Here is a 16,846-nt window from a genome sequence, read left to right on the forward strand (position 1 = left end):
TGAACGACATGGTCACAGGAACAGACACAGACAGGGGTGGACGGGCAGTGACAGCAGCTCACCTTGTCAAAGTGGTTGAAGGAGGCGCGGAACTCCTGCATCTGCTCCTGGCTGATGCCCTTGGCGTCCCGGGTGAGGATCTGGTTCTCCACCTCGTTGATGGTGCGGGCGATGGTGGTGAGCAGCTGCTCCCAGCCCACGCGGATGTGCTGCAGGGGCGGGACAGAGGCGCAAGCGTGGGCTAGGGGTCAGAACTCAACACACACTCTGTGTCGGCCTGTGCACACAGGGGAACTCTGGCATGACGGGCTGTGGCACAGGCCTGGGGACAGGCCCATGAGTTATGCTGGGCAGAACTTAACAAATGGCTGTTGAAGTGAGGGGAGGGAGACCCTTTCTGTTTGCCTGTTTGGGGGTCACATCCAGCAATGCTCAGGAATTACTCTTGGCTGTACTCCAGGGACAACATGGGATGCTGGGGATTGAACCCAGATCAGCTGTGTGCAAGGCAAATGCCCTCTCCGTTGTCCCATGGGTCTGACTCCTAGAGAGACCTGTTTTTCAGGGCCCACGTGGTGCTGTGTGGTCACAATCACCAGGAATGACCCCCGGCTGTTACTGGGATGGCAACCGGCCCTGGTGCCACAGCCGCTGTTGGGATCTGTGTCCTCGCCTCAGAACTGCCCAGGCCGCAACGGGCTGGGGGGTTGTCAGGGGCCCCAGCCCCATCACCCAGGTTCGTGCCCTGAGCTGCCTGTCCCGGGTGCCGGGCCGGGTGGGGGCGTGTGTGCCCACCTCCATGGTGTAGTTGGTGTGCTTGTTGTCGAAGATGAGGGCCTCCTGGATGAGCTGGTGCTGCTGCTCGAGCACGTCAAGGTTGGGCTTGTAGTCCACGATGCTGCCCTCGTACTGCTTCAGGTGGCTCAGCTGGTCCTCCAGGGTCCCGTTCATCTCGATGGAGATGCGCCCGATTTCCTGCGCAGGGAGCGGGGGCACTCTAAGGACAGGCTGGCGGCTGTAGGGACCGCACCCAGTACCTCCTGCAGGTTTTCCCTCTTGGCTTCCAAAAATGGGAGATCCCGCCCCCTCTGGGGGGTGTGGAGGGGACTGGAGGCAGCTGGCAGCCACCTCAGACACAACTGAGGGTCACTTCGATGACTTAAAGGCGATACCCAGGGAGCACTGAGTGACTTGAGGGTGGATGGGGGTGCCTGGGTCACACCCGGTGATGCTGGAGGCCCCTACCAGCTTCAGGCTTGGGGGAACCACGTGCTGTCGGGATCAGCTGCGTGCAAGCCCAGCTCCTCTGGCCCCCAAGCCCGCCTCCCACCAGCACCCAGAGACGTTTTCTGAAAAGGCAGATGGGGCCGGCCATGTAGGAAAGAGTCTGTACACTGTTTCCTGAGCAGGCTCTGAAGAGCCCAGAGCTGCACAGGGTGGACACAAGGCCCTAAGAGGACAGAGGGAAGCCATGGGAGCAGCTGGGCTTCAGAGCCTGGGGCAAGATCCAGGCAGGTGCCATCAGGAGGGGGTTCCCGGGGAACTCTCACAGTCCCGTGCCCTCGAGCAGCCAGGCCTGCATTTGCCAAGAGAGGCCATGGAGGGTCTGAGCAGGTTGGCAGGGCCGCAGCGGGCAGCCGTGGTAGAGGGCTGACGCCCCTGTTCTCGCCCCCTGTGAGCAGGGAGAGGACCGAGGAGTGGAAGGCACACGGCCTGAGCACACGTGGATGGGCGTGTGTGTGTGTGTGTGTGTGTGCGCGCGCGCGCGCAATGACCCCGTCCCTCCCTCCCATCAGCACCACAGCTCCCCAGGGGCCCATTGGACAGCACTCGGGAGTCCCGCAAGGCCATCAGGGTTGCCCCCACCTCCATCTTGGTCTGGATCCATGGCCCCACGATGTTGGCCTGGCTGGCGAACTGGCGGCGCAGGTGCTCATTGGACTGCTGCTTGCTCTGCTCCTCCAGGAGCGCGTGGTCCCGTTTGGGCACCAGCTGCTGCACCTGAGGGCGGGCAAGATCCAGGCAGGTGCCATCAGGAGGGGGTTCCCGGGGAACTCAGGGGGTGTCCCTCCCCCCACCATCCAGCGCCCGGCAGCACCCACCTTCTCCCACTTGGAGTTGATGATCTGCGGGGTGACGGTGGTGTAGGGGTTGCTACCCGACAGCTTGATGTGGTTGCTCTCCGCAATCCTCTGCGCCTCCTTGTGGATGGCCAGGATGGCCTCCCGCTCCCGGTCAGCATCGGGCAGCGTGCACTTGAACTGGTCGTGCGCGGAGATGAGGCCCTGCAGGTGGGGAGGAAGCGGGAGAGGAGGGCAGGGAGGGTAAGTGGGGGTGCCCGGCCTCGGCCCACCGCGGGGACACCCCAGGGAGGCTCGGGGCGGACCTCGATCTCTTCGATGGTGTGCACGATGAACATGTCCTGCAGGTCCTCCATGGCGCTCTCCATCCAGTTGTTGAAGGGCGCCGCCCGCTTGGCGTACTCCAGGTGCAGCTGGTCGATGGTCTCCAGCTGCTTCTCAGTTTTCTGAGGGGCGAGGAAGGTGGTCAGGGGTGAGTTGGAAGGGCAATTCCCAGTGCCACCCCTCACAAACACCCACAGGCCCCGCCCTCGTCCCCGACTCCACCCCCTTTAGCCACGCCCCTATCCACAGGCTCCGCCCCTTTAGCCCCGCCCCTCACCCACAAGCCCCCAACACTTGCCTCCTGGAGCCCCCACCTCCCAGTCACACCCACTGGACCCGCCCCTCACCTCCAGGGCTTCCCTGCGGCTGTGGGTCAGGGAGCCCAGCGTGTCCCACTGGTCGCAGATCTTCTGACACCGGGTGTTGACGTTGTGTGAATCATAGTAATCCAGCTCACTGTGGGAGGTAGTGTGGTGAGACCCAGGAGGACATCCCCCACCCACTCCAAGGCCCAGGTGGACATCAGGGAGCACTGTGCCACTGCCCCACCTCCCCCCATCTCCCCAGCAGAGGAACTGTGGGAAAACACAGGGCCAGGGTCCTCCTGTTCCCCACCTCATGGCGTGCTAACAAGCACTCCAGAGTGTGCCCCTCCTCCCCACAGGTAGCCCGTAACCAGATGCTCTTTTCGCTTAGAAGTCCAGCTGAAAGGCTGGACAGTAATGCATAGGGTTTTGTCTTGCACACAGCTGACCCGGGTTCTACCCCCAGCACCCCATATAGACTCTGAACCCTGTGAGGAAAGATCCCTGAACACAGAATGAGCCCCGGGCACAGTTGGATGTGGTCACCTCCCTCCCACATTCCCTAAAAAAGATGAGCGGAGTGCTCTGGGGACAGGAATGGACTGTGGGAGCAGCTGCTCCATGGATTTGGAGGTGGGAAACAAGGAGCTGAGCCCCGCCCCCTGCTCGGGCCCCCTGGGGTTCTCCTTGGTTCTCAGGGGCTGAAGGCACTCAGAGGGGGCCCCAGGGAAAAGCGGGCATGGCCATCATTGGGCACAGGCTGCGTCTTCACTGTAACAGGTATCAAGAGAGACTGACTCGCTTGGCTAACAACACACCCATGACTGCAGAAGTCTGGCGGTCCAGGGAGCACGGCAGCCAATCCGAAGGGCCAGGGGTCTGCTTCCCCTGCTGCCCCCACCCTCCCTGCTGTGTGACCCGCCTCAGGAGGTGCCAGTCCTGGACACTGAGTCCCGGTTATCACTTCTGTCACTGCTGTGAACCAAGCCTCAGCAGTGCTGCCCTTCTAGGCAAACCCTGGCCTGGTCTCAGCCCTCTGACTTATCTTTGGGGCACAGATGACACCCCACACAGCTCCTGTCCAGAAAGTGGTCTCAAGGGAGTGTGTCAGGGGACTGCACCCCAAGTCCAGGAATCAAGCATCCAGCACAAATGTCCCTACCCACCACTTCCATAGGGTCCTCTATCCACCCAGCCCCCCCCCCACCCCGTCCACCTCCTCAGCCTCTGGGGCTGTGTCCAGAGGCCCTGCTCCTGGGAGAGGAGAACCCAGGAGAGCCCCAGCAGTGCCCACGGGGTGACGGTGACACCCACAATGGTGGCTGGCTGTGAGGGTTCCCACACTGCTCGGCCCCTGGGTGTGCCAATGGGGAAGGGACACGGGGCGAGGGTGTCAGGGAGAAGAAGGCAGGGCTGCGGGGTCGCCCTGGAGCGGCCGGTCTGTCTGCGCGGGGGACTCTATTTTTGAGCGGCTGCTATCTGCAGAGCCCCAGCGCTCCTGCGAGAATAGCCCCATTCACTCGCTGCCCGCAAGTTTATCTGACTGGGGCGGGCAGGGCAGGCGCTACAATAAATGTATTCTCAGCAGAGCCACAGAACAATGGCTCACTGTGCACCCAAGGGCGAGTGGGGGAGGCCCGCCTGGGAGTGGGAACCTCCCGGGTGTGGCAGTCTGGGAGATAGGGCCCCCAGGGACTCCAAAAGCCCGCCTAAGGAACAGGAAGCAGGGGTCAGACTCTAGACCTCACTGGTTAAGAGGGACAAAGGCGGGACGGAGCGATAGTACAATGGGGAGAGCATTTGCCTTGTACGGGGCTGACTTGGGCTTGGTCCCCAGCACCCCCCATACGGTCCCCCGAGCCCCACCAGGAGTGATTCCTGGGTGCAGAGCCAGGAGGAAGCCCTGAGCATCGCTGGGGGTAGCCCCAGGCCTCCAAATAAAAAGGGGTCGAAGCTAGACTCATGTGGACCCATGCTTGGGGGAGTGAGGGCAGAAGGCCGGGGGGACCCTGTAGCCTCCCGTACTTGAGCTCTTGGGCGATGGCCGCGATCTGCTCCACGCGGTCCTGGTGCGCGGCCAGGTCGCTCTCGAAGGCCTCGTGCTTGCGGATGAGGGCCTTGATGTCCGACAGCGTGGCTGTCTCGTAGTCCCGCTGCTTCAGCATGGCCTCCTTGCCTGGGGGACAGAAGTGGCGGGGGGGACACTTACACAAACTGCACTGCAGGGGCGGGCAGTGAGGTGTAGGCAGGCCCCACATCACATCTGGACTCGAGACATCCAGGCCCCTGCTCCCAGCCCTGGAGGGTCAGCCAAGCTGGCAGTGAACCAGGGAAGGGGCGGTTGGGCTGGCTGGGTGGGTGGGTGGGGTGTCACACTATACCGAGGGTCCTTTGCAACAGGAGCCCTAAGAGTAGGGGAAGCATAGGCTGTAGCCCCCAGGGCCTGTCCCCAGGGGTCCCCACAGGGAGCGGAGCCCAGGGCCAGGCCTTTGAAGGCAGAGGGAATCACTGTTATTAGTCCTGGAGCCTGACTAATTACAGAGCCCAGGCAGAAGCGCAGCAGGCCCTGCCTGCCTGCACACACGCATGCATGCAGGCACCCATGCACCCAGAATGCGCACGCACACACACACACACACACACACACACACACACACACACACACGCATGCACGCATGCAAAGGTCCGACTAGGATCGGGATCCTGCTTCCAAACAGGGTCCTGGTTTAGGGCTAATCCCTCAAACTGCCCTTGAGTGGTGGCTCTGAGCTCAGTGTCCCCTTCTCAGCTGGACATCAGAAGCTCACTTCTGCCCCCCAGCCACACCATCCCTCACTCCACACCTGAGCACTCGAGGAGGTGGCTCTTTTCCACCCGCACCCCCACCCCCACCCCCAATGTCTGCATCTCCACATTTCTGGTCCATGGTGCTGGTAGGCAGGAGGCGGCCAATGGCCTGGGAGATGGACTCGCAGCCCTGCCGCCCAGCCCGGGGGCAGGAGGCTTAACCACAACGGCAAGCTTGCAATTTCCTTCTCCAAATTGCTTTCTCCCAAGGGTGGGAACCAGAAATAGCAGGGTTCGGCTTCCCTGCCTCAGCAGAGTTTCAGGGAGTGAGATGGCTGGGGGAGGGATGGCCCAGGGCCACGGCTGCTCTGGGACAGGCCGAGGGTCAGCAGGGGAGGAAGGGAGGGGGGCATCACAAAAGTCTTGAAGACCATGCCGTTCCCCTGCAGGTGGGGGGGCCGGGTGAGGAAGAGCTCTGGGGTATGTGTGTGCCAACGTCCGGGTGTGCAGGGCTGTCCCCCATTTTTGCATAATTAGGGGTTCAGAGGACAGAGCTCTCAGGGCTTGGGAACGAGTGGGCAGGTCTGCCTGGGGGCTCCTGGCTGACGTGAGGGCCGGGGCTGGATGCCAAGCTCCTGCAAGGCAGGCCGGGGTGGGGCAGGGGCATGTGGAGACTGTGAACAGCCACGTCCGCCTGGCCAGAGACACCACTTGCCACCCCTAGACATGGGAGGCTGGTGGCAGTTGCTCCCGCACCCCTCACCTCAGGAGCCAAGCCGCCTTCCCGATCCCCTGGGACACCCCCCCCCCTTAGGGGGGGACAACAGAACTAATAACATGGGCCAAGAGGACCCAGAAGGGAAAGCCTCAGAGTCAACTCAAAGATGTACGGACAGGAGCAAGCAGGGCAGGCCAGAGAGCACAGGGAGCAGCTCAGCCCATATTAGGGCACAGGGTGGGGGCAGTGACGCCCTGGCCTCTGAGCAGAGACAGCGTGCGGGGTGAGTGTGGGGGGAGCAGGCTGAGAGGCGCTGGGTGGCGGGCGACTGAACAACGAGCAACAAGGACAGGTTTTCGCCTCCTGGGGGCGGAGCCAGAGCTCCCCAACCCTGCTCCTTCCCTTCCCTGGGGGGGGACGCACTGGCCCAGGGCTGGACGCCGCTGCTGGACAACAGTTCCAGGGAAGAGAGGCCTGGGCAGAGACACGGTGATGGCACCAGGCCTGTGTATCCGGCAGAGTGGGTGACCAGGGAGCCCCGGGCCTGGGGAGCTGTGGGGTGCCAGGGGCAGGTCCCATGGGGGTACTGGGGTGCTGGGCCCTGCAGCCTGTGTGGCGCCCGACAGCCGGCCGGGATGTGACGCACGCCGCCTCCTGAGCCAAGGGAATGGGCAGCTGCACACACAGCTGTCCGGGAGGGGCCAGACCCAGAGTGATCACTGCACACGGGCAGCTGGCGGGCCCCGAGTGCCATCTTCAGGCCGGGCGGCTCCTTGTCCAGCCTCTTCAGCGTGAGCTCTCAGGCAAGGGGGAAGGGGGAGCGGGAGCAGGAAGCCTGGCCCAGAACTGATCTGTCAGCTGGAGGGCCCAGAGCCAAGGGCATGTGTGTGGGAGCACGTGTGTAGAGTGTGTGTGCGCGCGCGCATGTGTGTATAGAGTGGGAGGAATCGTGTATGTGTGAAGTGTGAAAACGTGTGTGTGTGTGTGTGTACGTGAGAGTAAAATCTAGGGGGAACTGTGTGTGTGCGTGTGTGTGCGCGCGCGCGAGCGTGCACATGTGTGTATAGAGTGGGGGGGGGAATCATGCATGTGTGAAGTGTAAGAACGTGTGCGTATGTGTGTTTGAGGGAACTGTGTACGTGGGAAGCAGGTGTGTGTGAGCATGTAGCACTGTCCTCCCGTTGTTCATCGATTTGCTCGAGCGGGCCCAGTAACATCTCCATTGAGATACTTGTTACTGTGTTTGGCATATTGAATACGTCACGGGTAGCTTGCCAGACTTTGCCTTGCGGGTGAGATACTCTCGGTAGCTTGCCGGGCTCTCCGAGAGGGGCAGAGGAATCGAACCCGGGTCACCCAGGTCAGCTGTGTGCAAGGCAAACACCTTACCGCTGTGCTATGAGCATGTATATGCATGAAATGGGGGAACTGAGTGTGTGTGTGTGTGTGTGTTTGTGTGTGTAAAGCATGTGTGTGTGAGCGTGTATATACATGAAGTGGGGGAATTGTGTGTGTGAAGCACGTGTGTGAGCATGTGTGTGTGTTTGTGTGTGTGTATGTAGTGATTGTACGTGGTGGCGCATATGGGGGAAGAGCACCCAAGGCAGGGCCATGGGTGCGGGCGCGCCGTACCCTCCGTCCAGGCCTCGTGGATGGACGCCTTCTGGCGAAACTTCTCAGCCAGGTGGTCGAGCCGCTCGAGCCTGCGGATCTCGTTGAGCAGCCATTCCTCGTAGCCCTTCTCGGCCTGCTCCAGGTGCTGCCAGCCGTTGTTAATGTCCTGCAGGGTGGGGGAGCAGGGTGGGTCAACCGGGGCCATGGGGCGCCCACCATCCGGGTCCAGTGAGAGTGGACAGCGAGACTATGCAGCTCTTCATGCGAAGGGTGTGCAGGCGGGCAGGGGCAGGGCTCACCGAGACCATCCTGCCCTCAGAGGGCATGAAGGCGGGCCGGTTGCTGAGCCGCAGCTTGGTCTGCAACGTGTTGAAGTTGATCTCCAGCTGGCACTTCTCCTGCACCTTTGGGGGCTTGTGCACGCGCCGGTAGTCGCGGAAGTCCTCCAGCTTCTGCTGCATCTCTTGGATGGTCTTCTGGGGCACGCGGTCCTCCAGCCAGGGGATGGTGCGGCGGATCCACTCCAGGAGCTGCAGGGGGCGCGTGGGAAGCCGGGGAGGCTGCCAGGCTGCCAGGGGACTGCTCCCTGCTCTCAGCCCACCCAGCTCCTCCTCCTGTCAGACTCCCCTGCCCCACTCGGACGAACCCCCAGAGCAGCACAGGGTCAGCCCCCAGCCAACCCCCCACCCACCCCCCCAATCTGTGCCAGCTCACTGCGGGGCAGCTGGCACCACGCACAGGATCTGGGGCATGAGCGACTCTGAAGTGAAGCCAAGAAAGCCAAGAGAATCGTTTACTATGCTCGCCCCTCTCCAGTGCCCCCATGTCTTTGAGGGCAGAAGGATGGGCCATGTGAGTAGCAACATCCACACCACAATGCTGCTGCACACTGCCGGTGAGATCAGAGGTGACGGTGGGGGGGGGGGGGGGGGGGAGTTGGAGCAAAAGGCAGCCTTTCTTTCTGACACCCCCCGAGCTAGAGAAAGCACACGAAGATGGACACATCCGAAGGGCCAAGTCCCTATCCCCACTTTGCTGGGTGCTGGAAGGTCAGAATTTGGGCCTCCCCCCCACCCCAGTCCTCCAGCGCAGCACCCTCTCCTACTCAGGGAAGCCACAAGGCTTTGCCCCTGTCCTCACAGGGTAAGGGTAAAGGTAAAGGTAAAGGCCCTCCCGTTGTTCGTCGATTTGCTCGAGCGGGCCCAGTAACGTCTCCATTGGAGACTTTGTTGTTACTGTGATGCCAAGGAAATGGAAGCAGGTGGCACGAGAGGGGGGAGAGGGCGCCTCATTCTGCCACCATGGGGGCTTGGCTCCAGCTTGGGCCCTCCCGGAAGAGCCTGTCCTGTCCCTCTGGCAGCGGCCCACGCCCATGCTGTTCCCGCTGCGACTGTGGCCAGGGCCGGGGACACACTCACGTCACTGGCCAGGCGCTCGTAGTCCTCCATCAGGTGCTCGTTCTCCTGGTTGACCGCCAGCACCTTGCAGATGCGGTTGGCCGCCGTCTCCGCCTGGTGCGGGGAAGCACACACGGGCCCATCAGGGCTGCCCAGAGCAGGCGACCTCCCCAAGAGGCAGCTGGCCCCGTCTTCCCGGGGCCCCCATGGGGAAGGAAGGACAGGCCAGCGCGGCCGCAGCAAGAGGGTGCCCAGAGCGACAGATCCCCACAGCCTAAGACTTACTCAACCCGGACCTGGGCTGCGGGACTGGACCCCCAGGGTGGGAAAGAGGGTCAGGGGAGGCTCCACGGGGGGTCCTCCCCCCACCCCAGCCCTGGAAGGTCTCCCTGGGGTGGGAGGGAAGCCGAGAGCTGGAGAGCTACAGAGGCTGGCAGAAGGCTGGAGTGCCAGTGCCCCCCAAGCATGCCGAGACCCCTTCCGAATGCCCCCCTCGGGAGGCCAGTGTGGCCAGCGGGCTGGGCAGAGCGTGACGCGGGCAAGGAGGGGGACGCGCAGCCCACTTGGCTGCACCCCGCCTCGTCCTCTGGGTGCCGGCACGCGGGGGGCCACCCGGGAGAAGCCAGGTACCTTTCAGGAAGCACAGAAAGGGTCCAAGAGGAGGAGTTGAAACAGCAACAGAACAGGAACAGAAAGAGTGAGGAGGGTCTACGGCGTGGTGGGGAAGGAAAACAGAGTGGCTTGGGGGTGGCCCGGAGCCACGCACGCACTCACGCACCCCTGCTCGTGCTGCAGGGCACGCCGGGCTGGGGGCCAGGGGAAGCCTCAGCCACAGAGCCCCAGAGCGCAGGAAGCGGGGAGGAGGAGGAGGAGGAGGAAGAGGAGGAGGAAGAGGAGGAAGAGGAGGAGGAAGAAGCCGCTGAGGCCCCTGACCCCGCAGAGGCATCTCAGCTGATACCCCAAGCTCAGATCCAGATGGTGGCGGCTACCCGTCGGGATGCTGGACCCAACTGCTGAACTCTGAACCCCCTCCACCCCCAGCCCGGGGCATGGTGGGGCTACTGAGTGAGGAAGTCCACCAGGGAACCAGGAGAAGATGATGCACTGGGCTTGGCCCAAAACACCCCTGGGAGCTCCTTTAAGAGACTGCACAGGAGAGACACTGGGTTCCATCCCCAGCACCCCACATGGTCCCTGACTTCTGCCAGGAGTGATCCCTGAGCAGGGAGAGAGGAAGAAGCCCTAAGCACTGCTGAGTGTGGCCCAAAAACGAAAAATTGAGAGAGAGAAGAGAGAGGAGAGGAGAGGAGAGGAGAGGAGAGGAGAGGAGAGGAGAGGAGAGGAGAGGAGAGGAGAGGAGAGGAGAGGAGAGGAGAGGAGAGAGAGAGAGAGAGAGAGAGAGAGAGAGAGAGAGGAGAGAGGGAGGGAGGGAGGGGAGGCTGTGCCGGGCTTGGAGTGTGTTTGAGGTGGAGGCAGGGTTGGGGTTGGGTTAGCAGGCACCACGCACTGCAGGGTGGGGGCACCGGCGTCTTGCACCCCTCAACAGAGGCAGCTCCCAGAAGCATAACCTGCACCCACCCAGAGCCAGCCCCCAAACCCTGCCCCCCATATCCCTGCACCCACAAAGTCTTCAGGAATGCCAGAACCCAGGGACAGGCAAGGTGGCTTGGGCAGAGAAGGCTCCGTGGGGCACAGAGGGAGAAGCCAGGGGCAGACGTGCCGTGAGGGGTGTGCCGTGAGGCCGCCTGTGAGACCAGCACCAAGTCCCCTGTCACAGGCAGACCATTCCTAAGGATGAGGGGGTAAGGAACTGGGCCGCCGGGACGGCTCATGTGGGTAGGGGTTACCCCATACCCAGCCCGGCGCACAGGGTTGTGGCGGAGCAAGCGCCCAGCAAGGTCCACCATCCTCCTGGGAGCGCACAGCTCCTCACTGTCCACGGACCCCTCAGCAGCACAAAGCCAGACACGGGGTGGGGGGCAGGGGAGGGATCAGTCCTACCGGGGCACCCCAGAGGCACACAGGGTGGGGAGTGGGGGCATGTGTGGGCGGCCACATGGCGCGGGCAGCACATCTGACCCTGCCTGGGTCACCAGGCTGCCAGGAGCCCGGGGCAGGACACGGCAGGACAGGTGAGTGGTTTCAGGGCCGTAAGCTAGAGGCAGGCAGGGCAGGTTAGGTGGGCGGTCACACCCCCACGCGATCAGCAGATGACCCAGAACCGCGGTCACGGGCGGCCCGCAGCAGCACCGGGTGCGGATGAGAGGGGCGAGGGTCCGCAGCCACGGCCGCGGGAGGGGCCCCCGCCCCCGCTCACCTTCTGAGCCCCCGAGAAAGCATGGTAGAAGCAGGACACGTAAGTCATGATGGCCTTCTCATCGGGCCTCAGAGTGCCCACAATATCTGCGCGGGAAGAGAGAGAGAAGAGAGAGGCAGCGAGCGTGGCAGAGGCGGGGGCGGCCGAGCACATGCGGGAGGACGAGCGCCCACTCCTGACCGGAAGCCACAGCCCCACTCCGACCCGACTCCACGCGTCTCGCCCGGGCTCTGTCATCCGCGTCGGGCCTTTGCCTGGACCAGGCCTGGTGGGGGACACAGGAGTGGCGGGCTCGCCACAGGGGCCAAATGCTAAGGGAGGCGCCCGAATACGGGGCTAGGACAGCGGCTGGTGTGGTCACCTACCGCCTCAATGAAAACCCAAACCCAGCGGCAGATCCTGAGGCGTCCCCTGCTCTGACCTCGACCTTCCCATCTCTCCTGCCCACCTCACTTCTCTCTCCTCCTGGCCGACCGGTGGGCCTGCCCAACCCATTTCTGTCCCGGGACCTTCCCCGGCTGCCTGCTCCTCACTCCTGTGCCAAGAGCCTTCCTGAGAGAGGCAGTGAAGACCCCAGAGGTTTATTTTGGGGGGGGGGGTGGGGGGTGAGTGCAGTTGAGGCCACTCCTGGCCATGCTCAGGGCTCACTCCTGGCTCTGTGCTCATTGATCACTCCTGCTCTGTGCTCAGGGCTCACTTCTGGCTCTGTGCTCAAGGCTCACTCCTGGCTCTGTGCTCAGGGCTCACTCCTGGCTCTGTGCTCATTGATCACTCTTGGCTCTGTGCTCAGGGCTCACTCCTGGCTCTGTGCTCATTGATCACTCTTGGCTCTGTGCTCAGGGCTCAATCCTGGCTCTGTGCTCATTGATCACTCCTGGCTCTGTGCTCAGGGCTCACTCCTGGCAATATTCAGGGACCATTTGCCGTACTGAGGACCAAACCTGGGTGCACCGCATGCAAGGCAAGCGTCTTAGCCCCTGCACTCTCTCTTGGAAACCCCCTTTCCTCAAGGCAGCTCGGTCCTTCTCCTGCCTCCTGCTCCTCATGCCTTGAAATGACTCGACTCAGCTGGGGACATGTCCCCGGTCATGCCCCCCACCCCCACCCAGGACGTGAGTGACCTCCCACCTGCCCCAGTCACTCCTGTGTCCCCAGGGCCTGGCCCAGAGCAAACCCGTGGCAGGAACCGTGAGCAAAAAACCGAACGGGCCGTGTGGTGCTGGGGAGTGGGAGTCGGGGAGGGGGTGGCTTCCCATCGGAGCCGGGCCCACAGCCATCTGCAAGAGAAACGAGGTGAGCAGAGGGGAGGCGAGAGGTGGCGGCAGTGGTGGTGCTGGGCAGCAGCGGTGAGGCGGGCCTGCCAGGCCCTGCCGGTACCTTCTGCGCTCCCGAGAAGGCATGGTAGAAGCTGGACACATAGGTCATTATGGCCTTCTCGTCGGGCCGCGCCGTGTTCACAATGTCTGCAAGCGAATGACAAGGTTACACTGCCCCATGGCTGAGGCTGGGGTGGGCCGGAGGAGGCTCCTTGGGGCAAGTGGAGGCCCCACCTGGGACCCTGCCAGCCGCCAGGATCTCCGGCAAGGCCAAGGCTGTGGGAACTGGGCAGCTGAGAGTCCACTTCCTCTCTGAGAACAGCCTCAAGGGGCTACGTGCGGACAGCAACCCCCCGCCTCCCCCCCAAGACCGCAGAGGCCAGAGGTCCGGGTCCTGGCCGGGGAACGGAGCAAGGCCGGAAACGGAAAAAACAAAATACTGCACCTGGGAGGGTTGGGACTCCAGCGGGGCGCAGCCCCCTAAGAGCCGGTCCCCTCCCGGCGCTCCGGCCCTCAGCAGGACTGGCCCGCTCCAGCTGCCTCCACTCGGGCTGCCCAGTGTCACGCCAGTGTCCCCGGCTCACCCACGTTTACTCTGCTATGGTGACCGGCAATGCTGGTCACCCTGAAATTCCCACCGGACGCAACCCCAGAAAAGGGCATGGCCAGACGCAAGGGTGGTGCTTACCCTCCGCGTCCAACATCTTGGGGATGTCCAGGTACTTCTCAGCCACTTCAAAGGCATTGTTCAGGTTGGTCACAGGGTCATCCTGGGGCGGGGGAGGAAGAGGCCCATTGGCAGGAGGCAGAGGACGGGCTGGGCTGCACAGGGCACCTCGCGGCCCCTTTCGTGGAGCCAAGTCTGCACCAGCACACAGCATGGGGGACATCCTCGGGGGAAATGCAGGGGCGCCCCCGCCCTGAGCACCCGTCTGTGAGCCCTGCCCTGAGGGTAGAGGGACAGATGGAGCCTCCAGCTTGGGGTGCAGCTGCCGGGCAGGGAAGCACCCAGCCCCGACCCCCTCCCACACCTTTCCAGCTTCCCCGCTGGGCCCACTCCTCCCCTGTGGACCTGGAACTGGCTCAGGCCTGCAGCCCACACCCATGGCGCCCTCTACCCACCAGCTGTCCTTCCTCACAGTCTGGTCTGGGGCCCCCAAGGGCCACCCAGGGAGCCAGAGGTTCACAGGACTAGGGTCACAGGGGGCCAAGGGTGGGTCTCTGAGAAGGCGGAGGAAGGGGAGCTGGGAGGCACGACGGGGCGAGCCCTGGAGTCAGCCGGCCACTGTAACGGCTGCAGAGGGAGGGAACAGCGGGAAGGGAGCAAGGGAGAGGGGACGGACTCCGGGCACACAGAATCCTGCTCTCGATGCCAGTGCCAACAGGCTGAGGGCACCGTGGGACACGCGAGGGGCCAGCCTACCTTCCGCAGCTTGTCGTACTCAATCAGCTCGGGTCTGTGCCGGTGGATCAGGGCGTTGAAGGCAAGGCCGTCCTTCCAGCTAGGGCGGGGAGGCAGAGTCAGGAAGTGGCAAAGGCAGGGCATAAGGGATGTGACCAGGTAGCACAGGGGCCTCAGATTTCACCTCAGTGGGGGGACGGCACTCACACTCTTCCTCTGGGCTTTTGGGTAAGTCCAGAGATGGTGAGACCAGCACGGGAAGCCAGGAGACACACACACACACACACACACACACACACACACACACACACACACACTTGAGGGTCAAGTTTATTGCAAGAAAAGGCCACGATGTCTGATGGCCAGGGACCTAGCCCACTGAGCTGTGAGGTCTTGGGTTCCACCCCCAGGATCAACAACAAAACAAAAAAGATGGGGCTAGAGAACTAATAGCAGGGAGGGCTTTTGCCTTGCACGAGACCAAGCCTGGTTCAATCCCCAGCACCCCATATGGCCCCCTGAATCTGCAAGAGTGATCCCAGAGTGCAGAGCCAGAGCCAGGAGCAAGCCCTGAGCACTGCTGGGAGGAAGAGAGGGAGAGAGGGAGAAAGGCAGGAAGTGAGGGAGGAAAGGAGGGAGGGAGGGAGGGAGGGAAGAGAGGGAGGAAGAGAGGGAGGGGCGGAGGGAGGGAGGGAGGGAGGGAGGGAGGGAGGGAAGGATGGATAGGTGCTCATGGCACTGGCCCTGGAGTCCAGATCTGTACCTGGGGAGCAGAGCCACAGTGGTGTATCTGTGTACCCCAAGACCCTGGTCCTCACCCCAGTGTGCCACCAAGGCCTGCTGTCCCCCAGGACACCAAGGCTCTGCCAGGTGAGATTCAACCAGGCCTCCAGTCCCTTCCCCAAACCCTGGCCCCTCTCCAGTCATACCCGGGACCCAAGGGCACCTCAAGTCTCTGCTCCGTGATGCCCTCAGCAGAGAGGACAGACACCCTCATCCCCCAAACACCAGATTCACTAGCAACTTAGGGCAGCCCGGCCAAAGGCCGAGCTTCATGGCTATACTGGGCTGCCTCAGCCCCGCTTTCACGCTGGCCCCAGGAGGACACAGCAGGGACACACCTGATGTGGAAGTTCTGGACGTTGACGTTCTTGTATGGGGCTGTCTTCCTCTGACACCACAGGAGAAGCCCTTCCTTGGCGGAGGTCTCTGCAGAAGACACACATCAGCCTGGTACATAGGCCTGCCACTTGGAACCCGCCAAGGGTGGGGGGCAGGGGGTAGCAGCAGGACAGCAGTGTCCCCCAACACACACACACCTCCCCCACCATACCCATCCCCGATAGGAGACTGCAGCTCCCGGTTCTGGATCCACACACACACAGACAGGATAGGTGACTGCAGCTCCCAGCTCTGACACGCACACACACAATCACCAGCTCCGAGACACACACACAGATACACACACACACACACACACACACACACACACACACACACACACAGCCTGCCTTCATGCCGGACCCGGGAGGACACAGCAGGGATGCTGTGTCACCGATAGGTGACTGCAGCTCCCAGCTCTGACACACATACACACACAATCCCCGGCTCTGAGACACACACACACATACACCACCCCCACCACCCCGGAAAGGTGACCACACACACACATACACACACACACCCCCCGATAGGTGACTGCAGCTCCTAGCTCTGACACATATACACACACAATCCCACAATCCCACCCCCCGATAGGTGACTGCAGCTCCTAGCTCTGACACATATACACACACAATCCCACAATCCCACCCCCCGATAGGTGACCCCCCCTCACACACACACACACACCACCTCCGATAGGCGACTGCAGCTCTGGGCTCCGGCCTGCACACCCAGCCCAAGACACTGCCCGCCTGGGGGATGCCGGGAAAGTGGCCACGAGACAACACCGCCACAATGGCCAGGCCTGGAACTTCCCAGGGTGCCTCTCCCAGACAGAGCAAAGAACCAGCCCTGGGCATGAGCACCCATTGCACCCATGGGTCTCCCCTCCCATCTGGCCTCGGCTCCTGGGGGCAGCGAGGGAGGGACCCAGGAAGTCTCCCCGCCCCCGTCTCCTGGTCACTGCCTGGTCCCCAGTCCACCGAGGCGAAGGCCCCAGGGTGGACAGGCCCCCCCGGTGCCGCCCCAGCCCAGCTGCCCCTTGCCCTCACCTTCCACCGAGATGTCCTGGATGGCGAACCTGAGGATGATGGTCCAGATCATGCCCAGCGTCATCTTGGCGTTGCCATCGACAATCTCTGCAGGCAGGGCGGGCACAGAGGGCACATGATGTCCAGTGCCAGACCCCTCAGGCAGGACGCTGTGAGCCCCGCTGAAGTGCCCGGAACCCCCAGAGTCATGCCTGAAAACCCCCTGCCAAGCCCCACCCCACCCCCGCCCCGCACACCTGGGCGGCTCCTGGTGGTCACCCCGGGTGCGTCCCCACCCTCTGTTCACAGCCCCTCATGCCCACACCAGGGAGTCCCCCAAGATCCCCCCTGAGCCCAGTCCTCTTCCCCCACCCTCCGCAGCCACCTCTG

The 16,846-nt window shown here is 62.9% G+C and overlaps 1 protein-coding gene across 5 annotated transcripts in view; it reads right to left on the minus strand.

Moving 5' to 3' along the window:
* ACTN4 (actinin alpha 4) overlaps positions 1 to 16,846 on the minus strand; it is a 62,298-nt gene that overhangs the window by 3,256 nt on the left and 42,196 nt on the right. For 3 of the 5 annotated variants that reach the window (XM_056136189.1, XM_056136192.1, XM_056136191.1), the window contains exons 4-18: positions 16,478 to 16,564; positions 15,383 to 15,470; positions 14,283 to 14,361; positions 13,548 to 13,629; positions 12,921 to 13,006; positions 9,248 to 9,340; positions 8,129 to 8,359; positions 7,848 to 7,995; positions 4,736 to 4,886; positions 2,753 to 2,861; positions 2,387 to 2,527; positions 2,103 to 2,285; positions 1,867 to 2,001; positions 796 to 975; positions 63 to 209 (exon numbers count right to left, since the gene is read on the minus strand). In XM_056136189.1, the coding sequence (XP_055992164.1) occupies positions 63 to 209; positions 796 to 975; positions 1,867 to 2,001; positions 2,103 to 2,285; positions 2,387 to 2,527; positions 2,753 to 2,861; positions 4,736 to 4,886; positions 7,848 to 7,995; positions 8,129 to 8,359; positions 9,248 to 9,340; positions 12,921 to 13,006; positions 13,548 to 13,629; positions 14,283 to 14,361; positions 15,383 to 15,470; positions 16,478 to 16,564 (1,940 nt within the window). Of the gene's footprint in view, positions 1 to 62; positions 210 to 795; positions 976 to 1,866; positions 2,002 to 2,102; positions 2,286 to 2,386; positions 2,528 to 2,752; positions 2,862 to 4,735; positions 4,887 to 7,847; positions 7,996 to 8,128; positions 8,360 to 9,247; positions 9,341 to 11,543; positions 11,630 to 12,920; positions 13,007 to 13,547; positions 13,630 to 14,282; positions 14,362 to 15,382; positions 15,471 to 16,477; positions 16,565 to 16,846 lie in introns of all 5 variants that reach the window. The other 2 variants (XM_056136188.1, XM_056136190.1) reach the window with 1 other exon arrangement.

Source organism: Sorex fumeus, unplaced genomic scaffold, assembly GCF_029834395.1.
Source record: "Sorex fumeus unplaced genomic scaffold, SorFum_2.1 ptg000122l, whole genome shotgun sequence".
Taxonomy (NCBI): domain Eukaryota; kingdom Metazoa; phylum Chordata; class Mammalia; order Eulipotyphla; family Soricidae; genus Sorex; species Sorex fumeus.